The sequence below is a fragment of the Leptonychotes weddellii genome, chromosome 5, assembly GCF_054177405.1.
Source record: "Leptonychotes weddellii isolate Sample4059 chromosome 5, ASM5417740v2, whole genome shotgun sequence".
NCBI lineage: Eukaryota > Metazoa > Chordata > Mammalia > Carnivora > Phocidae > Leptonychotes > Leptonychotes weddellii.
In genome coordinates, this window is record NC_138373.1 from 103,745,240 (window position 1) to 103,766,466 (window position 21,227).

Here is a 21,227-nt window from a genome sequence, read left to right on the forward strand (position 1 = left end):
TCTGCTTTTAGGAACTAGAACCACTAGAGGGCATCTGTGCATGTAAGAACAAAATCACTTGGTTCACGTTTGAGGTGATGTCTTCCTGTTGCGTAATAGAGCAGCATTTTCCAAAATGTTCCTCGGAGCCCTCAGGTCAGGGTTTCCGAGGATGAGGGGGAGGCTGAAAAAGCTGGTCTTTAGCTGCCCCCGTCCCCCACGCCCTCCAGTCAGTTTTTGAAACTTTGAAATTTTGAAAACCACTGGCCCAGGTTAGCAACTGGGGACATCTGGGGGCCTCAGGGTTAGAGGTCTGTAGGCGACCTTCCAAATCCATCTCTTGACCTGACCACAGTGGTCGCCTGTGTAGTCCAGGCAATGGCAGTGTAGCTTTCTGCCTCTGACAGGATTGCTTTTCAGGGGCCCCTTGCCTGCTTCTCACCCCCAGTCCGTGCCTGTGAGCCGTGGGATCGCAGCCGTGCGCGTGCGCGTGCTCGTGCCGAGGTGCGCCCCTGTTGTGCCTGGTTCCTGGGCTACTTTAAAAAAACACACAGTTAGTACAGAACCATGCAAATGGATTCTCCAGCCTGACAGAGGTGGTTTTCGGAGCCCTGGCTATTTCGGGTAGCCCCACCCAGAGCACCCCGGTGGCGGGCCGGCTGAGTGCACTTGCAGGGCAGGCCTCCCCTCGCCAGGCACGGCGTTCTCCTGGCCCCCCGAGGAAGGGAGGGCCAGGCGGAGAGGGAAGCTTGCAGAGCAGTCCGTGGGCTCCGAGGAGGTGGTCAGGAAGGCCTCCCGGGGCGAGGGCCGGACTGACGCCGTCTGCGTCTCCCCGCGCAGGCGCTCCGGGTGATGGGGAAGATGATGCGGGAGTGTTGGTACGCCAACGGCGCGGCCCGCCTCACCGCTCTGCGCATTAAGAAGACCCTCTCACAGCTCAGCGTGCAGGAAGATGTGAAGATCTAAGCCTCTCCCTCCCTTGCACGCAGCCCCGGGCGGCGGGAACTACACACGCAGCTGCCCTGTTGAGCGTACGATGGAGGCCTACCTCTCGTTTCTGCCCAGCCCTCTGCGGCCAGGAGCCCTGGCCCGAGAGAGGGACCGAGCCCGGGAGACTCCCTCACTCCCATATTGGGTTTGAGACACAGACACCTTTTATATTTACCTCCTGACGGCATGGAGACTCTGAGAGCCAACGGTGTGGAGAACTCGATGCCACAACTCGAACTGGCTGTGGTGGCAAGTCCCGCAAGGCCCGGGGCACGGCGGGCGGCCGGGAGGACCCAGGAGAGGCCGAGTGTCGCCAGTGCCCAGCAGCACTGAGGGTTTTCCTCCCGGGACCAGCCAACCCCAGCACTCCGAGGTGGCCCAGAGGCACCGCAAAGTACAGCCCCCTCTCACAGGCAGCTCTGGACCCCGGGCTCCCCTCCTCCCTCCCGCGGACATCTGGAGGGACCGCCAGTGGGGACAGGGTCTGCCGCCTGTCTGTCCAGCCGTGTGTGTGTGTGCGCGCGCGCGCGCATGTGCCGAGGTGTGTCCCCTGTTGTGCCTGGTCCGTGCCACGCCCTTACACGTGTGTGTGTGTGTGTGTGTGTGTGTGTGTGTCGGTGCGCACTTACCTGCTTGAGCTTTCTGTGCATGTGCAGGTCGGGGGTGTGGTGGTCATGCTGTCTCTGTGTGCTGGTGTCTCTGTTCTGTAGTGAGCAGCAGCCAGTTTCCCCAGTGCCCTTCCCAGAGGTCTCTCTCCCGGCCATGAACCCCAGAACCCCCATGCCACAGTGGGGCCCCCTGCCCAGCAGGCTGCTCCACCCACCCCTGTGTCGACACCTCCATTTCAGACTATGGAACCAAAGCTGGCCCAGTTGTCCCTGTCAGGCGAGGCTTTGGGGTCCAAATGGGAGGCGGGGGGTGGGGGGGTGGGCGGGGAAAGAATCTTGGCAGAAGTCTCGGGTGTTGCGGTCAGTGGCAACCGTGGGAAATGAGCCAGCCCAAGGGCATCGTCCTCAACGGCATCAAGGAAGGGCCAAGGGATTTGAAGCCCACATCCTGGGACTCAGATTGGAATGTCACATCTGTCTTTCATATCCCAGATTCTGGAAACAGCAGTGTATATTTTTGGTGGTGATGGGTTTAGGGTGGGGAAGGGAGAGGGGGGCAAGGAGTGGGGAGGGAGTCGGGGGTGGGAGGGAGGCATCTGCATGGGTCTTTTACTGGATTATCTGATCACGGTGGAGGGAAGATGTGAGATTTGCACCCACTTCAGGGGCCCTATGAAAGGGAACAGCCCGAGCCAAATCTGTTCTTTTAACCTGAGTATAGTATTTAATGACGTCTAGAAGCACGGTTGTGGGTGGTGGTTTGCTCAGCATATCTTAGGTATATAATAACTTTGAAGCCATAACTTTTAAACTGGAGTGTTTTGGTTTGTTTTCTTCCTTCTTTCCTTCCTTCCTTCCTTTTTCTTTTTCTTTTCTTTTCTTCTTTCTTTTTTCCTTCCTTTCTTAATTTTATTGGAAGGATCTGAATTTTAACTTTTTTTAATATTGTTAAGTTTTTATAAAAGGAAAACCATCTCTATGTGATGATTACCTCTCAATCTCTTTGTTTTTAAAGAAATTCCTACAAAACAACGACAAAAAAAAAAAAAAAAGATCCAATCAAACGCACATAGCTTAATCACACTGGAAATGTTTGTCCTTGCACCTGAGCCTGTTCTCACTGAGCAGCGAGAGTTCCTCCCTCTTTGCCCTGGAGGTTAGTCTCTCTTGCACTGTGCGCCCCCTCCCCAGCCCCCAGTTCTGTGAGTGCTTTTTGCATCAGGGCCCTAGACTTTTGTGCATTGTTCAGCTGGTTGCGCCTTTTCCTCCAGGCGCTTATTTAGCAGATGTTCGCTGAGTGTCTGTTGTGTGCCAGGCCCTGTGCTGGGCGCTTGGGATACATGATGTGAGCAAGACAGACGTGGGTCTCCCTCTTGGAGCACTGAAGAAGGGGCTCATTCAAGTTAGCGGGTGCCTGTTTCAAGACCAGAAGTTTGTATAGTTGGTTCTGAGAGCCTTTTGAGCCTGGAATGATTGCTCTTAGAGAAGACCACTGAGGAGCAGGATGCCTCCCCACCCCAAAGAGCCCGGTGGTGGGCAATGAGACCCTAAATCACTGCATTCATTCTGAGCCCCCCTCCTGCCCCCAGGGGAGGCATATGATGTATGCAGCCTGAGAGCATGCCCGCCTCCAGCCCAGTGATTCTCTGCCAAAGCTTGTGGAGGAGGGGCGAGTCTCCCTGCTTACATGGGTCTCCCAAATGCTCCTGGTCTTCCTATTTATTTTCTTGATGTGTTGCTTCTTTCCTTGCATTAAAGGAGATCTTCACCTCACCCTTTGGGCCAATTTACTGGCTACTGACTAATTTCCCTTGAATACCAATTGTGTCATTAGGGGGACCTTCTTTCCCCACCCCTGCTGATTCTCCCCCGCCCCGCCCCCCCACCCCCCCACCCCCCCGCCTGTCTGCCCTGCAGCAGAACCTGGCAGGATAGAGGCGGTGATGGAACTTAGACTCCTATGCCCCAGTCACAACCAGCCTCTGGGATCTGCCAACACTCCTCGACCCAGGGACTCCCAAGCCACTAGCCTGTCCCCCAGGGGGCCCTTCCGGCCTCACCGCACCTTGGGGAAGACTGAGCAGTTTTTTGGGAAGCCCCCACCCCTATCCCCACCACTCTGAACACCAAGAGTTAGGAGTTGGAGAGCTGGGGAGAAACTAAAGCCTAAAGCCGTGGTTTTTGGCCCATGGGGCTAACCCTGATCCATAGGGCTACCTGCACCTCTGGATTCTGGATTCACAGACCAAGTCCAAGCCCGTTCTTATGTCGCCATCAAGGCCCCCGAACGGCATTCTCGGTACTTCTGTTTGTTTTTGTACATTTTATTAGAAAGGACTGTAAAATAGCCACTTAGACACTTTACCTCTTCAGTATGCAAATGTAAATAAGTTGTAATATAGGAAATCTTTTGTTTTAATATAAGAATGAGCCTGTCCAATTTCTGCTGTACATTATTAAAGTTTTATTCACAGAGCTTTTCTGGTGCCCGCTGCCTTCCGTGTGTGTAGACTGACTGCCCAGCTCTCGTCGGGGGCGAGGGCAGGGGGGCAGACGTTCTGAGGTGGTGGTGCTACCCTCCCACTCGCACCTGCCACGGCCGGTCACGTCTTTGGAAGAGGAGCTGGTCCGGACGCAGGGGGTCTTCCTCCCTGACACACAGGGGGCGGCCTGGCCTGGCCTGTGCGAGGGAGCAGGGGGCAAACCACACATCTTTTCTTGGGCTTTGTCTGTATCTGCTTTTGCCTCTTAGCCTCTTCCTCTACACAAAAGAGGGTCTTGATCCTGGTGCGTCACCAACCACGTAGTCTTGAAGGCAGCCCGAGAGCTCCGCTGGGTTCCTGTTCTCCCCCTTGGCGATTAGAGAATAAATGTGAATTGGGGGCACTTAGGGGACTTTGAGGTGGAAATCTCTGGCTGCTCGGCTTTTCAGCATGTGGGTGGCAGTGAATGCCTTTCTCTAGGCCACGGGAACCCCAGATGGCAAGTCCTCGGGGTCACAGACACTCAAGTGTAGCTGGGGCCCTGGAGGTCGCCTGGTCCATCCGTGTTGGGCACTGGCCTCCCCTGCAGCCCCCTGCCACGTGCTGGGAGGCCCACGCCTTCCCCTGCAGGCCATCTGCTCAGTAGCAAGCCCTCCTCGTGTGGGGCCAGGCGGCCTCCGGGTGACTTCTCCACGGTTGAGGGCAGTTACTCTCTTGTCCCTGTGAAGTCCCTTCAGTTACCATCCGTTAGCGTTGTTGACTAAAGTTGACACTCTGTGCTAAGCAGTGCAGCAAAATTTGCTTTATGTATATTCACTGCCCTCAACCTCAGACAGCCTATGAGGTGGGCATTACTCTCCCCACCCTCCTTTGTGGATTAGGAACCGAGGGCTAGAGAAGTCAGTAAGTTGTCCGTGTAGCTCACGGGGTGGAAAAGACCTTGGGTCCAGGGTGTCTGATCACAGACTGGCCCCTGTGTCTGTGCGCTGTCCTGCCCACATGGTTCCATATTCTTCCGCCATGCCACTGAACCTCGCAAGAGCCTGGGGCCGGAAGGACACATAGCATCCCATCCAGGCATTAACTGAAGCGCAGGCTGGAACACGAACCACACCATGCCTGACTTCGGCGGGTCACATCCGAGGACCCTAGGACTGCATCTCATGGGTTGAGTGAAGCCTAGCCACCTTCTCCTTCATCCCATCCACGGGAAGCTGGTATTTTGACCTCAAGTGCAGGACCTTATGTGTTTGCCCTGTTAAATTTTACTTTATTTTTTTTTAAGGTTGTATTTATTTGACAGACACAGCGAGAGAGGGAACACAAGCACGGGGAGTGGGAGAGGGGGAAGCAGGCTTCCCGCGGAGCAGGGAGCCCGATGCGGGGCTCGATCCCAGGACCCCAGATCATGACCTGAGCTGAAGGCAGATCCTTAACGGCTGAGCCACCCAGGCACCCCTGCCCTGTTGAATTTTACCCGAGGATGTGCTCCTGGCTCCAACCTGTCAGTATTTAAAAATTCTGATTGTTGGGGCACCCAGCTGGCTCAGTTGGTAGAGCATGCGATTCTTATCTCCTGGTTGAGTGAGTGTAAACCCCATGTTGGGTGTAGAGACTACTTAAAAATAAAATCTAAAAAATAAAAATTCTGATTGTTATCTAGAGTTTTCCATTGGTCTCTCACCTGAGACTGCTGGGCTGGAGAAAATCAAGTAACTCACCTCTAGAAGTTGGCTTTAAGTTTGGCACATATTCCAGTAACCTGGATTAGCTGCTAATTAAATTGTCCTTGTGGCCTCACCATAATTCGTGGACAGAGACAACAGCGCAAGTCCGAATATCTTTCTGAAGTGGCAAGGCAGTATTGTGGCTGTGGCATCTCTTTGGCGACAGAAAGGTGAAGTGGCTTGTAGGGAATCTCAACCCCGCTAAAAAGCCATCCTGTGAAGGATCAGTCGTCTCGCCGGGCATGGACCTAAAATGCCCTAGGCTGTGGATTGCAGCTTCAGCTTTACCATTTTGAAAATCAGAATGGCAACCGTTGTGGTACCCCTTTGTGTGCCCTTGAAGGTTACTAAGGAAGTTTCACCTTTGTAAGGCCCATGACACAGGAGACCTGAATTATATTGACTAGTGTATCACTTAGGTTTTTTTTTGTTTCACACATTGTGAATTTTTGTCCCCGCCAGGTCCTGTCTTACGATCTTTACAGTCTGGAGAACATGCTTGCGAAATACAACCAAAACAAAATTAAAAGTAAAGTAGTAGAGTTCAAGAGACACTCAGGAACATACGAGGGATGCATAAGGAAGGTGGCGGGAGGGAGAAAAGGCTTTGGATCAAGCCAGGAATGGTGTACTAGGATTCTCCAGAGAAACCAAACCAATGGGATGCATGGATGGTTGGATGGATATTTTAAGGAAGTGACTCATGACCGTGGGGGCTGGCCTGTTTGAAATCAGGCTGTGACAGCTAGAGATCCAGGGAAGAGCTGTTGTTGCAGTCTTGGATCCGAAGGCATTCTGGAGGCAGAATTCCTTCTTCCTCAGGGGACTGCAGTTTGTTAAGGCTTTCAACTGATTGGATGAGGCCCATCCACGTAATGGAGGGTAATCTGCTTTATTCAAAATCTGCTGACTTAAATGTTAATCACACCTAAAACATACCTTCACAGCAACATCTAGACAGGTTCAACCAAACAACTGGCACACCACTCTGGAAGTCATTGAGCATCCCATAGTCAAGACAGGCTGGGATTTAAGGAATATGGCCGAGAGCCTTGGGTCCACCTAGGAATGCTCCTTGAACAATTGGATAGACTTGGCTCTCTTTGATTTGTTGAGCAACCTTAACGTGTAACGCAGAGAGAATGCAAAGACAAACAGTCTATGGTCCTTGCCCTTCAAGGCAGAGAGAGGGTTTGTACAGAAAGAACAAGAAGGCAGATTCTGGCAAGTCCCCTTATGGAACTATATGTAACATGTCATGGAAGCACAGACGGGGTGCCTAGGGAACCCCATGCATCCCTGCCCTCCAGGGGCTCCCTAGCTGGTGGACTGGACTAGCAGATAGATAACCACAGTGGAGTGAGGTGCATGTTAGGATAGGGGTTGATACAGAATCTCCCAGGAGCACAGGACAGTAAGTTGGGGTCAAGAGAGGTGACATCTCTATTTTGTTGTAGGCATTAGCCTGCTGACTGAGGAGAGGAGAGGGTTTCAGTCAAAAAGAGTGTGTCATCGGGGCGCCTGGGTGGCTCAGTCGTTAAGCGTCTGCCTTCGGCTCAGGTCACGGTCCCAGGGTCCTGGGATCGAGCCCCGCATTGGGCTCCCTGCTCCGCGGGAAGCCTGCTTCTCCCTCTCCCACCCCCCCTGCTTGTGTTCCCTCTCTCGCTGTGTCTCTCTCTGTCGAATAAATAAATAAAATCTTTAAAAAAAAAAAAGTGTGTCATCATTCAAGAACCACAGATGTCCTCAGCTATGGCTAGAGCGAGGGAGCCAGAGCGGCCATGAGGGAGTCTGTTGGGGCTGTCACATGCTGAGACAAAAAAGACTTCATCCCGGGGGCCACCAAGGCCATCACCCGTGACAGCTACCTCAGACTGTGCGAATCAGCGGTTTGTCCTCTCGAGTCTGGCTCAGTCTCCGAATGTTTCTCAGTAGCATGCTTGTGTGGAGTGGCCCATAGGTTAAAACCTCTCTGAGGTTCCGGCGTCCTGATGGAGGGAACAGGCCACGGACAGGTTTTAGCAGGGGAGTGAGGTGATCTGCTTGTGCTGGGGAAGATCACACCACCAGGACTTTGGGAGAGCGGGAACAGCTGAAGGAAAGGGAGAGACGATGGGTAGAACGCACAGGTTCGGGGCATAACCAGATGCGAACTGAGAGGGAAAAGAGGGGGGCTGACTTTGGAGTCGGGTGAGGAAAAAGTCAGTTTGGAGTGTGGGGGGCAGTTGGATGCACCACACCGTCCCCTGGGAGAGGGAACCGGGGATGAACCACCAGACACCTGTTTGCGCCAAGAGGGAGGAGGGCTGGGGTGTCCGAGGCCCTAAGAACTGCCGTTTTCTGCCCTCACTGTCTACACGTTCTGAAATGAGGCGGGGTAAAGTAACATGTATCCTGTGTCCTAACAGCAGCGTGTGGATGCTGTGAGGAAAGCTGGGGAGTTACCCCTCCCTTCTGTCAGTCTCACCTGTTTAAGTCGGAGACACCTTGCCGTCCCCACCCAAGAGGCAAGGTGGTCCCCGGCCTCTGGCCAGACTAGACCCAGAGGCCACCCGTATCCAACACAAATAAACTGCCGTATCTGCTTTGCCCTTATTCCCAGACCCCCCAGAATCGGCTCTGTGGGCTGTGCTGGATCCTCCCGGCTGCTGGGCTCCCCTGGGCCCCAGCACCACACACAGACACTATCCAGTGGAAATTTTTGGGTAATAAGAGCCATTAAGAAAAACCACCACTCCCTGCCCAGTCAGCTGCCCACTGGCTGTCTCTGCCTCCCTCGTGTCATGCACGCAGGGGCCCGGGCCCTCATTCCTGACCAGAGCACCGGCTGAATCCCAGGCCCTCTCTCTCCCACCTCCCCGGCTCAGAAGCAGCATCAGACCCAGAGAGGAGTCTCAGGGACCTCTTACTCTTCCTCCCAGTTCTGGGATCAAATGATGAAGCCGGAGCTGACATTGAGTTAGACTCCAGAGCGGCCTGAGCTGCTGGAGCTCTTGCCCCAAGTGCCCCGACTTCCTGATGGTACCCTAGAGCTTGAGCCCGTCGGTGGGGACAGGATTCAGCCCTCCCCACTTCCTCCACCGGGCACTGGTGACTGTTAGGCATCCAGGCAGGGGCTTGTCCCAAAGAGAAGGGGTCTTCCTCGGGCCTTGTCCATGAGCGGAGCCCCCGCCACAGACAGCAAGCCCTATCCCGAGAGCCAAGAGCCAAGGCAGCTGGAACGAAAGTAAGCAAAGCTGGGGAGCTCATTCTGAAAGACTGACTGGCTCGGGGATAAGATACAGATTGAGTGCAGATGTCTGAGGAGCCAGAGCCTGGGGCTTTTGCAAGGAGGCCTCCCGGAGGGAGGTGTCCTAGCACGCAGTTGCAGGCAGCGTGCGGCATGCTCCCCCCTCCGCATCCTCCCTGCCACCCCCGAGCTTTAAGGAGCTGCGGAAGATAAGATGGGGAGAACAGATGCTAGACAAGAGACTCAGGCTTAAGAGGAAGTCGCGGGGGGTGGGAGAAGGCAAAGCTGCAGGGACCCCGCGTGTCTGGCATGTGAAGGTTAGGGCACAGAGGAGGCCCACCCCCTGTCTGCCCTCTGTTGAATTTTACCTGCGGCACAGCAGCTCTGGGGGAGAGCAAAAACATAACTTCCGAACTGTGACAGTGGCGAGACTCCAGAACTCGGCGACCAAAGTGCAGCGTGGCATCTCAGTGGGACACAGACCCTCTTGGCGCAGGAGAGGAGATGTGGGAGCTCCGTAAACCCTGCTCAGATGCCAGGTGGAGTCTGGCACTGACCAGACAGCCCTTCTCTCTCGTTTGAAGATTCTCCAGCAAGAGACACATGGCCACCAGAGGGCATCACCACCCCGTAGTGTGGCGTCCTGGGCTCCCCATCCCCTCCCCGGAGAAACTAATGAGATTGGGAGCAGGAAGCAGGCACAGATCTCTGAGCTCTCAGGGGAGCTACTAGCAGCTGAATTAAATAGTCCTCAGAGTCAGGAGACCTTGGATCTAGTGGGTTCTAGTGCCTGCCCTGCTGCCATCTTTCCTCCCTGGCCTCAGTTTACCTCCTCCATTCAATGAGTGCTTGGACCGCCTTGTATCATCACCCGGGCCATGAGGCCCTTCCTTTCCAGCTCTCCAGTTCCAGGATTTGAGGAAATCGTGCAATGAGCCTCACAGAAATTGCATCTCCTGGGCCCACCCTTACTCTGGGGTTCTCTGGAGCTCTGCCTGGAGGAGGGGGAAACTTGTGTGAACTTCACTTCTCTGGTGCTGTGCCCTCACTCGGAGGCAGAAAGGCAGACTGACCGGCAGACGGCCTGCACGTCAGCCTGAAGGAGGAATGTTTTAACAGGGCTTGAGACACAGGTGCCGTGTGCCCGAGGCGTCCACTTGTCCAGCTTTCAGACAAGGCCGTGTCTGTCAGGTCACCCTCTGCGAGAGCTGGGGTAGTGGTTCTTCCCACAAGAGACTGTGCAAGGTGCGCTTTTGCTGGTCCCTTCAGGGATAGCCACAGGAGTGAAGAGAATAGAAACCATCGCCTCTCGCCTCCCCATCCCCCACCGCACCCCCACCCGCACCACAGATGCCGTCTGTCAGGAGCAGGCAGCAGACGGTCCAGGGGTCCATCTGTGCTCATGCTTCACAATACAGTCCCATGTTTCCCCACCGACACCCCCTCGGCCCCTCAGCTGATGGCCACTTGGTGGTGCCAAGGGGGAGGTGGGAGGAGGAAGGGGAAGGTACTAAGGGAGCTAGCTCCTGGCTCCCAGCAGTCCCCAATCCACCCTCTGCCCCCCCACCCCCACCCAACAAGCATCCTGCCATCTGGACTTGTGCTAATTACTGAAGGGTGGCAAAGCACCCCTCCCACCCACACCTCCTGTAGGGGCTGGGGCCCCAGGGGCCTGGGGCTGGGGCAGGGACACGAGTCAAGGAGACATGGAAGCACAGAGACTGAGACAGACCCACCCGCGCCGACTGAGACAGACAGGAGGCAGAAAGCCTTTCCTGGCCTCTCCAGGTAGATATGGCCACGTGCCTCTCCTTACTCCTCATGCTGGCCCTCGAACACAGCGTGTGACCATGTAACCAGACCCAGAGCCTCTGTACCCCAGTGCCCAGCGAGCACCTGGCCCGGAGCAGGGCTGAAATGTAGGGTGAATGGGGAGCTGAAGGAGACAGCATCACATAGGGTTAGGATCGCAGGCTCTGGAACCAGGCTGCCTGGGTTCGAGTCTCAGTTCTGCCACTCAGTGGCCTAGAGTGAGTTACTCAACCTCTCTGGGCCTCAGTTTCCTCCTCTGTGAGGTCCCGATTGCATAGCGTTGTTAGGAAGACCAAGTGAGTTAAGACATGTATGTAACACAGCACGCAGTGTGGACAGTCCATGGTAACTGCTCGATAAATATCAGCTGTAAAGGCATAATACAGATTTGTGACGACTAGAGGAGAAGGGGACAGATGGGGACAGTACCTCCCCAGCCTCTGTTTAGTGGCCAATGGTGGGATGAGGAGGCCCCCAGCTTGTGGTGCTGACGCCCTGTGGTGGCTAGCTGCTCTTTAGACGCCAAGACTGGCCTTCTACTTCCTCCTCTCACTTCTTATTTGGGCACCTCTGACGACAGAGACTTCAGCTGGGCCATCCCAGTCTCTCCCACTGCCTGGCAGCCACGGTAACACAGCCGGGGGTGGGGGGTTGCTGAGGGAATGGTCCCAAAGACGGGGTCAGAGAACGGTGGAGCACACCCTCCAGCCCTAAGCTCCCACTTAGCTCAGGCACATTCCCCTCCCCGTGAATCAACACAGAGTTAAGATCTTTCTGCTGGGAAAAGGGGTGTCTGAGCTCCAACATCAGGAGCTAGGGAAAGGTTTATCCAGGAGGGGACGACTCCTGACCCTCTGAGGGGACAGGCCAGAATTACGCCCACACCCACGGCTGCTGGGTTTCCACTGCTTCCCTTTCCCCTTGCCAGGGAAGGGCAGGGAGCCTCTCTCACCTCTTCTGGGGCAGCTGTGCAAAGGGGAAATCCTTGGCCCTCACTCCCCGGGGGCTTCTGCACAGTCAGGGGTATCTCTAACCTCCTTTGGGACCTCACCCCTCCCCTTGTCCATACCCCTGCCCCTGCACTGCGCTGCCGCCACTCTTCCCTTGCCTAAAGTCTCCTACAGCCCCCTGGATCTCCTAGAATCTTCCCTGGGCGTCCAAACCTCCTTACAACGACCCCTTTCTGTACCCCCCCCACCAGATTCTCCATGAATCTCCGAAGCCAAAGCCATCCATCTCTAAATTTAGTCTCCTCTCGCACACAGGAGACCCCCGCCCCGCCCCGCCCCGCCCAGCCCAAGGATGTCCTGCTCCCCTCCTCGGTGGCTAGGTTTGCCCTAGTTGAGTGTTCAGGTCCCTAGACTTTCCCAGCCTGGCGGGGCGTCGGACGCTGTGGGCGGGGCTCCGGGGCAGCGGCCCCCCGGGGGGCGGGGCCTGCCGCTCTAGGGGCGAGGCCACCCGAGGCCGCTCCCCGCCCGCCCCCCAGCCCGCCCAGCTCGCCGATCCTATAAAGGGAAGCGACCCGCGGCCCGCGGGGCTGGCATCCCCGAGCCCCTGGCAGCCCCGCCGCGCGGAGCGAGCGCCGCCTCCGAGGGTCGCCGGGCGCCGGAGCCATGACCCTCCGCCGACTCAGGAAGCTGCAGCAGAAAGAGGAGGCGGCGGCCGCCCCGGACCCCGCCGCTCGGGCTCCCGACTTGGCAGTCGCTCCCTCCACTCCAGCCCCGACCCCGGCCTCGGGCCCCCGTGCTGCAGCCGCCAGCTCTGGGGCCCCCGGAGACGAGCTGTACGCGGCGCTGGAGGACTATCACCCGGCCGAGCTGTACCGCGCGCTCGCCGTGTCCGGGGGCACTCTGCCCCGCCGAAAGGTGCGTCCCCACCCCCCCAACTCCCACTGCCCCCCAGCTCTCGGTACCCTCCGGCGTCCTTTCCCCGAGACCTGCTCAGCCCCTCAACATCCTGCATCTGTGCCCTCTGACCCCACAACATATTCCTCGGGGGCCACCGCGTCCCCCACCTAATTCCCCAGCCCGCTCTTCCCCACCCACACGTTCAGAACCTGCTCTCCCTCGGTCAGTCTCCTCGGCCCTCTCCTCCAAAGGCGCAAGCCTCCCCCCGCCGCGGCCCCCGCCTCCACGCCGCCCCCGATCTCGGCGGCTCCCCACTCCACTCCCCACGCGCCGCCGTCGCGTCTCGCTCCTCTCCTCCCCGAGCACCCCCTTCTCCTGCTCGCTCCATCTGGCTCTCAGCACCCCTGTGCCCCGCCCCCCGTGCCCAGGTATCTCGAGGCCCCCGGGACCCCTCGCCTGGGCTGCTCCAGTTGGAACGGGGAGGCCTAGGGCTGCGGTCCCGCCGCTCGCCGGGACACGCTGAGGGTCTCAGAGCCCCGGGGGGAGAGGGAGGCGGGTGGACGAGGAAATGTGTGCGGCGCCGCGGACTCCCGAGAGCTCACCCTTCCGAGGGGACGCCCGGATTGCTGGGCTCCGGGCCTGCCGCCTTGCCCCGCGTCGGAGGTGCGGGGCGCGAGGCCACGGCTCCCGGGACTTCGCCGGGACCGGACGCGGTGGGAGGGGTCGCAGGGCGCCCGCGGGGCAGGAAGGATGCGAGCCGCGCCCGCGCTCTGAGTCTCCCCCTCCGCGGGGCTCTTCCTCTGGCCTGGGGGGACCTGAGCGCTCAGAAGTGGGGACACAGACCCAGGTCAAGGAGAAGAGGCTGGTGGCCTTTCCCCGCTCAGCAACCACCCCCCCCCACCCCCGGCCCTTGGCTCCCCCCCATACAATGAACAGCTTGTTGAGAATTTGCATTTTATGAAAATCGGGTTGAAAGACAAAGGGGTCTCTCTCTATGCTGCCCAGTCCTTCCACCCCGGCCCATTTGGGAACTGCCCCCACCCCTGAGGCCAGTATTTGGTTCTGGAGAAAGAGGGCTCACTTCTCTTCCTAGTCTTGGGGCAGCCTGGGGGGGAGGGTTAACTAGGGCACGGACCAGGAAGGCCCTGGGCTGTTGAGGGCACCGTGGGAGGAGAGCTGGTCTGGCAAGGCCTCTTCCAAGGACCAATAATTTAGGGAAGGAGAGATACTAGTTGCTCCAGGGCCTCAAGGAGGCAGGAACCCTCAACTCTGACCGCCCCCCCCCAAGAAAAACCCTCTCAATCTCTCTCCTAAGTATAGTGAGACTTAAGAACAAGTTTGAGGTCTGGTTTTTGTTTGTTTTGTCCCAGAGAGCAACAAAATGTATGGCAACGTGGAGAAACCCAGGTGGAGCTGGGCGCAGCGGGCAACCCGCAGCTGGGATCCACAGTTGGTCCCTGAAACAGCCTGTAGTTTGGGGGAGGAGGGTTGGCCCTACTGTCCCCTGACTTTCCATGTTCAGGCTGGGATTGCCGGCTCTCCAGACCTGGGTCTCTGACCCCAGCTCCCCCAAGTCACTGTCTACGACTGAGAAAATAGGAGGAGATGCCCAATGGCGGCGGGGGTGGGGGTAGTCTCTGGAGTACCTTGGTAGGCAAGTCCAGGGTTCCCCTGCCCTTCTTTGGGAACATCTGGAAAGAGCCCCTGCCTCAGCTTTTAGAGTCTGAAAGGTCTGAGTCCTGCAGACATACACCCTGAGGGTAGAGACTATTCTATCTAGATTAATGAGTCCCCCTTGTCTCCACCCCCCCCCCCCCCCCCGGGCTAGCACAGTGCTTAGACAGTTCCTGCATCTGGAACCCAGTAGGACTGATGAGTCCCCACAGTCTCAGTCTCAGTTATGGGGTAGAGCCTGAGGGAGAACTCCGGGCAGTGATGCTGGAGGGGCATTCAGCAAAGTTACACTGGCACCAAAGCAGGTATGGAACTGGGACCAGACAGGCAGGCGACAGGAAGTGAGGTGCTGGGTCCAGGGCTGGAGGCCAGGGGAGGGACCTCGCAGAGCAGGACTCTCAGCATCTGCTCGAGGACAGTCCCTCTCTCACCTGCTCCTTCCTCTCTGTCTTCCCACGCAGGGCTCAGGACTCCGCTGGAAGAATCTCGGCCAGAGCCCTGAACGGCAGCGGTGAGTCCCCAGCACCCCAGCCCCTGCCCTGGTCCACAAGGGTGAGCTACTGGGGTGGCTGTGGACGGCAGCACGACATAGCTCTCTGCCCAGGGGGGACTCATTCTCCTCTCAGCATGCTTCCCTCACTAAGAGTGAGGGGCAGGTGGGGGTGTGGGCTGTGTTAAGGGGGTGGCAGAGAAAGGAGGTAGGGACTTTTGAGTCATCAGGTGCTCCTCATGCCACCCCCAGTCCCTGCCAGTTACCCCTCCCTGAGGAGATCTGGATCTGGGAGGTGGAGAAGTGGAAGTCTTCGGGGCTCCCCTGAGCTCTCCCGGCCCCAGCAAGCCCCGGGGCCCAGACCCTAGCCCGGCTGCTGGAGTCTGGCGACCCCTGCGTCCAGGAGCTCAGTCCTCTGCTGCTCCCATCCTGCGGTGGCCGTCTTTGGAAGCATCCGCGGTGAGGGCAGAAGTAGGCACTGACCTCAGGCCCCACGTTGCTCAGTCTCATGCGGATTGGGGCCTGGCTTCTAAAATGGATCAGCAGACTACAGCCTGCTGGCCAGATTGGCCCGTTGAGCCCTTGAGCTAAGAGTTGTTTTTCTATTTCTAAAGGGTTGTAAAAATAACAACAAAGAACAATATATGACAGAGGCCAAATGGAGCCCGCAAAGAAAGCCTAAAATACGTACTATCCTGGCCTTTTGCAGGAAAAAGTTTGCCAACACTTGAAGAAACCCAGAGAACACTGGGGTAACACATAACTTCAGTCACCTTATTCCCCAGCCCAACGCACAACACACACAGAACGGGGAAGGCCTCCCTTCACAGTGGGGAGGAGCTCAAGTTAGGGCTGGGAGTTGCTTCTCAGCATTTGGGGGGCATCTGGGTCAGGCTGGGAGCTGTGGGCCTGGGTCTCAAGGGCCTTTCCGAGGCTGTAAGACTTGAAGAGGCCTCTGGAGGCTGCTTTCACTCTGCCTCTGGCGGGGCGGGAAGGAAGGGGGTGGGGGTGGGCAGAGGAAACTCTGGGCTCCCCCAGCAGGCGAGGATCTGGAGCGGCTCCAGACCATTGTGTCCAGTGGGCAGGCCTTCAGTGCGGGAAGGGGCGGCCTCGAGGCTCCCCTCCCCCCAGCCTCACATCTGGTGGGCTGGCCCGCTGCAGCTGGGAGGAGCAGCTGTGGTCTGGGCTGAGCCTCGTGACTGGCCTCCGAGGGTGGGGCCAGCCCTCTCCCCAAGGCTGCGGAGTAGAGAGGCTCAGGGCTGGGGCCGAATTTGGGGCCTCAGCAAGTCAGTGAGTGGTACTCTAGGGCTCACTAGAAAGCTGGAGGAGTGGCTCAAAAGCTCTGGGAGTCCATTCCCTCTGGGGCCCAGCCATTTGCAGGGCCTCCCTGCACTGGAGGCTAGATTGATTCTCTGTGGCTCCATGAAGCGGATTTCGGCTGGGGATTGGGACAGGCATTCCAACAACCTGTGATGAGAGTGAGTTGTCGCTGGAGACCGTGAGCCCTGCCTGGGTGTTCTAGAGCAGACCCCAACATCAGTGGAAGGCCACACTAGGGGACCACCAAGCTCCTTTTAATCCTGACAGTCCTGAAATGGCCCCCGTGTCCCCTTGCAGGAAAGTGCTAACTTTGGAGAAGGAGGAGAACCAGACCTTCGGCTTTGAGATCCAGGTGGGAGAAGCTGGGTACAGAGGGAGCGAGGGATGGGGAGGCCAGTCTGAGGGATGGCTGGCCCCTGCCACACCCCTGGCCGATGGTCCCCTTGTCTCTTACAGACTTACGGCCTTCACCACCGGGAGGAGCAGCGCGTGGAAATGGTGACTTTTGTCTGCCGCGTTCATGAGTCCAGCCCTGCCCAGCTGGCTGGGCTCACACCAGGTGAGGTCTGAGCCCAGGACACAGGGCTCCGGGAAGGTGGTATGACCTCACTCCCAAGCAGAGGGGGTGAGAAATCTCTTCCGAAATCAATTCCCCTTCCTCCTCCTGTTTTGAGAAGGCCAAAAAGAAGAGTGGAGAGAATCTAGGCTTTGGATCGAGGCAGATTTGCCATTTACTGTGTGATATCGAGCAGTCCCATCTGCAAAATGGGGGCAATAACATGCCCAGGGGTTCCCTAGGCACAGAGCCAGGGCCTGGTAAATAAATGGCAGATGTTGCTGCTGGTGTTTTGACTCCTGGCAATCTGGTCATCCAGCCCAGGGCAGGAGCTGGGGAAGGTGCAACATTCCATTCGATCTGCTTGATGTTGGAGATCAGGGCCTATCCCGCCCCGACCTGGCCCAACTCGGGGGACCCGTGCTACTTCCTCTAGCAAGGAAATGATACGGTGCCTCCAGTAGGGGACCCTTGGGATTGGCCAAATCCAGAGCCCCCTGGTCCCAGGAAGGGGATTGAGACTGTATGAACTGACCACCTCCCCCACTCTACCACCACTTTCTTCCCTAAGCCCCCACCTCCATGCCCACTTACCAGCAGCCCCTGGTAGCCAAGTGGTGTACCGCAACTTTGCAAAAGGCCTTCGTATCCACTCTCCCTCCTGATCTCCGAAGTAGCCACAGTAGGGATCCACACCCCTGTTTTACAGATGGGAAATGGGCCCTCAGAGATGGTGGCTTGCCCTGCCTGAAGTCAGGAGGTTCTGCGGTGGCACAGGGTCTCAGAAGCTGAGGCCTCTCATGCCTGGGGCCAGTGGTCAGTTCCCAGCTGTGTCCTACTCATCCTGACCCCTTCCTGTCTTGGCTGGGTCTCAGGACCGTCTGTGGGCTAGACAGAAGTAACCAGCTCCAGGGGCAGCCCAGGGTTGCTGAGAGGGCTCAGCCTTTGGGGACAGATTCCTGAAGGTGGGGTGAAGGTGTAGGTATAGGAGGGCCTGACCCCTGCGCTGGGGTGCTGGGCCAGGAGGAGGTTTCCCCACAACCATGAGGAGTGGTGGGAGGGAGTGCAGGAGTGTTCTGTGGGATTATTACCCTGACCCTTTGCGGCTCGGGTAGGGGACTGGAATTCTTCCATCATGCCACAAGGAACAGATGCTGACCCCCCTCTCTGCCTGGCAGGGGACACCATCGCCAGTGTCAATGGCCTGAACGTGGAAGGCATCCGGCATCGAGAGATCGTTGACATCATTAAGGCGTCTGGTAACGTCCTCAGGTATGTCCGGGTGCCGCGGTCCCTGAGGGTTCCTGAGCTCAGCTTCTCTGTGTTTCCACGGCCTGTGGGCTCACTCAGCCTTTGGTTCCCTAACCTCCTCAGGCTGGAAACTCTGTATGGGACGTCCATTCGGAAGGCCGAACTGGAGGCCCGTCTGCAGTACCTGAAGGTAAAGCAGCCCAGATAATGTTCCGCCTCCACCCTCTTCTGCCCAAGCCCCTGCCCCCCCAGGCCTCACTCTTTTTTTGTCGGGGCCTATTTACCTGTCTGAACCTGCTTTTAACCTTAAGATTTCTTCTGTGTACTGCCTGACCCCTCAGTCTGTCTATACCCACCTCCTGCTTGTCTCTTGCTAGCTCCTGACAGTGAGGCGGGGGGTGTCTCTTGCAGCAAACCCTGTACGAGAAGTGGGGAGAATACAGGTCCCTAATGGTGCAAGAACAGCGGCTGGTGCATGGTGAGTGGACTCGGGGTGCAAAGGGCCCCTTCTGCCCCTGCTGATACCCCTCTTCATGCTTCCACCCCAGAACGAGGGGCTTACTTCCCTGGCCAAAGTGAAGAAAGGTTTGTTGAGCTACTACTTCGGGCACAACACTGCCCTGGGCTACTTAACTGCACACACATTTTTAGTTCATTCTCACAATAGCCTTGTGCTAGTAAAAGCATTAGTATCATCCCATTTCACAGATGGGAGCAGCAAGGCTCAATGAGCCAGTTTCAGATACGTTCCGGGGCCCTTGTGTTTCCCGTGGTCCTCCTAAGGACTTGAGTGTGGAATCCTGTTTTGCAGGGCAGGGAAGTGGGGCTTAGGCCAGGGGCTACACGTTTGGTCAGCAGGAAGGAGCGGAGGTCCCCTCCCCGTGCCCTCTGACCGCCCGCCCTCGTGTCCTCTGCCCTGGCAGGCCTGGTGGTGAAGGACCCGAGCATTTACGACACGTTGGAGTCGGTGCGCTCCTGCCTGTACGGGGCCGGCTTGCTCCCGGGCTCGCTGCCCTTCGGGCCCCTGCTGGCCGCGCCCGGGGGTCCCCGCCGGGCCGCCCGGCGGCCCGGGGGCGACACGGACGACGCCGTCTACCACACGTGCTTCTTCGGGGGCGCGGAGTCGCCCGCGCCGCCGCCGCCGCCCCCCGCCCGCGCGCCCGGCCCGGGCCCCGCCGAGGCTCCCGCGTCCGCGCCCCGGGCCGCCCTGAGCCGCAGCGCCAGCGTGCGGTGCGCGGGCCCCGGGGGCGGCGGCGGCGGCGGCGGCGGCGGGGCGCCGGGCGCGCTCTGGACTGAGGCCCGCGAGCAGGCCCTGTGCGGCCCCGGCCTGCGCAAAGCCAAGTACCGCAGCTTCCGCCGGCGGCTGCTCAAGTTCATCCCTGGACTCAACCGCTCGCTGGAGGAGGAGGAGAGCCAGCTGTAGGGGCGCGGCGGGCGGGGAAGGTATTTATTTATTTATTCGATCCAGCCAGTGCAGAAAGGGGGTGGGGGGGCGGGTACCCGGGCCGAGGGGACTCCAGGAGCCCAGCGCAGCGGGAGAGGGTCCTTGCCAGCCCCAGCTGGGCTGCTGGTGCCTGGCTGTCTCTGCGGGCCCCAGATCCTTTTAGTCCTCCTCCCCTAAACCACAGTGGGAGGTGGGGCAGGGAGAACCAGGCAAGCCTGGGTTGGGAGAGGTTTGGGGGCGTTCATCCTACATCTGGGTCAGTAGTGCCTTGTGGGGTGTCCAGGAAAACCCCTCTGGAGGGGAGGAACCTTGTCCCACGAAGCCCTCTCCTCAGCTTTACTTGCTCCTCACCTTTGGCCTGGGGGAGAAATGGCCTCTGGTCGGTAGTCCCCCTACCCTCCACACATACACACCGTCCCAGTTAACCACCGGGCCCCTGAAGGGGCCGAAGGTGCTGGGCCCCCTCCTTCCCGGCCTTGACCCCTAAGGGCTTGGCCCCTTCCAGGGGCCTGTAACTAAGTTGGGTCCTGCCGGGCAGGGGTCCTGGGTTCTCTGCCCCTTGGGGGACAGGAGTGGACATGTCCAGGTGGGTGGGGCGGCACACTGTTCCACCGTTTTGCATATCGTTGCTTCTGAACCACAAACTGTATAAAATTGACGGTTTTTTGCATCTGTTGTCAGCGTGTTCACTGCCTGGGGGCGGGGGCAGGATTGGGCTCCGGCAAAGCTCTGACTCTACCACACACCCCTCCCCCCCAACACACACTTGGGTGCGAGCACGCACGCGTGCGCGCGCGCACACACACACACACACACACACACACATACACACCCCTACACTGTATTTTACATCTTATTTGTATGGAGCCTGCAGCCAGGGGAATAGTCTGGGGGATTTTGACTTACATGTATGAACCTGAGCAAGAGGCCCCACACCCTCTTGAGAACTTGGGCCTCTTGTTTAAGTGCATTTTGAACCTCCCTTCCCAAATACAACAGGTGGTGGCCAAGGCTTGTCTTAAGTCCTTAACTATCCCTGTGCAAATAACGTGCTTGGAACCTTCTCAGTGCTGGGCCTGGGTCTCCCACAGAGGAGGCCTTAGCCACCAGCCACCCAACCTGTGACAGGCCTAACCACTGACCACCCATTGTTCTAGAACTCCTCACTGGTTCCCCAGTACTCCTAGAGTAAGTTTCTAACTCCCATGCTGGGTTATCTGACCCCCGCCTGCCTCATTTTCTTGTCTTCCTTCTCCGGCCCCTTTGCCGAATCTGGTATGCTTCAGATCCCATCCACCCGAGGCTCTGCGTTCACTCTTCCCATAATTGGCCCCTTCAGTCCTCAGCTCTGCCTCCCAAAGGACTCCCCACCCAGTCTAAAATACAGTCACACCTTCCACTGTGAAGCCCTGGATTTTTCTGCCCTACGACTCATCACCATCTGCAGTTGTCTCGACTTTTGTGGAGTCTGGTGTTGGCCTGGCCCCCCTCCCTGGGACGATGCACACTCCTTGCAGTAGAGCCCAGGGACCTTTCCTGTCTTCTCTGCGGCTTTAATTCTTGCCTGATACCAGCTCATAGTAGAACCCCAATAACTACAGTGTGTGCTCCCAGCATCTCCAGGAGGTGGACACCACCTTTCTTTGAGGTGACCCAGGGCAAGTGACCTGTCCAGGGTCACACAGAAAGCAAGTAGCAGAGCTAGGCCTGGGACTTGAGACTCCTGTGCCAGTGCTCGCTGGCAGTGACCAGCATACAAGGAACAGCTTTAAGGGGACTAAGTGGCACCTTCCCCCAGCCAGGCCATCTCCTACCCT

At 57.9% G+C, this 21,227-nt stretch overlaps 2 protein-coding genes across 10 annotated transcripts in view; both read left to right on the plus strand.

Moving 5' to 3' along the window:
* The window catches only part of ACVR1B (activin A receptor type 1B), a 34,640-nt gene extending 30,588 nt beyond the window's left edge, over positions 1-4,052 (plus strand). For all 5 annotated transcript variants that reach the window (XM_081821707.1, XM_081821708.1, XM_081821709.1 and 2 more), the window contains one exon: positions 820-4,052. In XM_081821707.1, the coding sequence (XP_081677833.1) occupies positions 820-945 (126 nt within the window). In that variant the 3' untranslated portion in view covers positions 946-4,052. The remainder of the gene's footprint in view (positions 1-819) is intronic.
* Positions 4,053-12,349: 8,297 nt separating this feature from the next.
* Positions 12,350-20,080, plus strand: TAMALIN (trafficking regulator and scaffold protein tamalin). 5 transcript variants are annotated; one of them, XM_081821716.1, is made up of 9 exons: positions 12,614-12,693; positions 14,811-14,860; positions 15,454-15,591; positions 16,457-16,511; positions 16,616-16,718; positions 17,831-17,987; positions 18,090-18,156; positions 18,378-18,444; positions 18,890-20,080. In XM_081821716.1, exons 5-9 carry the CDS (start codon positions 16,655-16,657, stop codon positions 19,387-19,389), a joined length of 855 nt encoding a protein of 284 aa, XP_081677842.1. In that variant the 5' UTR covers positions 12,614-12,693; positions 14,811-14,860; positions 15,454-15,591; positions 16,457-16,511; positions 16,616-16,654; the 3' UTR covers positions 19,390-20,080. The 5 variants fall into 5 exon arrangements, with proteins under 5 accessions (XP_081677841.1, XP_081677838.1, XP_081677839.1 ...); XM_081821715.1 differs by lacking the exon at positions 15,454-15,591 and having other exon boundaries at positions 12,350-12,693; positions 18,344-18,444; XM_081821712.1 differs by lacking the exon at positions 15,454-15,591 and having other exon boundaries at positions 12,350-12,693.
* Positions 20,081-21,227: the final 1,147 nt, after the last annotated feature.

What these genes read in the sequence shown, in the direction of transcription:
- TAMALIN (XM_081821712.1), top strand. Translation starts at nt 12,442, where the DNA reads ATGACCCTCCGCCGACTCAGGAAGCTGCAGCAGAAAGAGGAGGCGGCG. An exon ending in CCCGTCTGCAGTACCTGAAG is followed by an intron (nt 18,157 to 18,377) that starts GTAAAGCAGCCC and finishes TGTCTCTTGCAG; the next exon opens with CAAACCCTGTACGAGAAGTG. An exon ending in AGAACAGCGGCTGGTGCATG is followed by an intron (nt 18,445 to 18,889) that starts GTGAGTGGACTC and finishes CTGCCCTGGCAG; the next exon opens with GCCTGGTGGTGAAGGACCCG.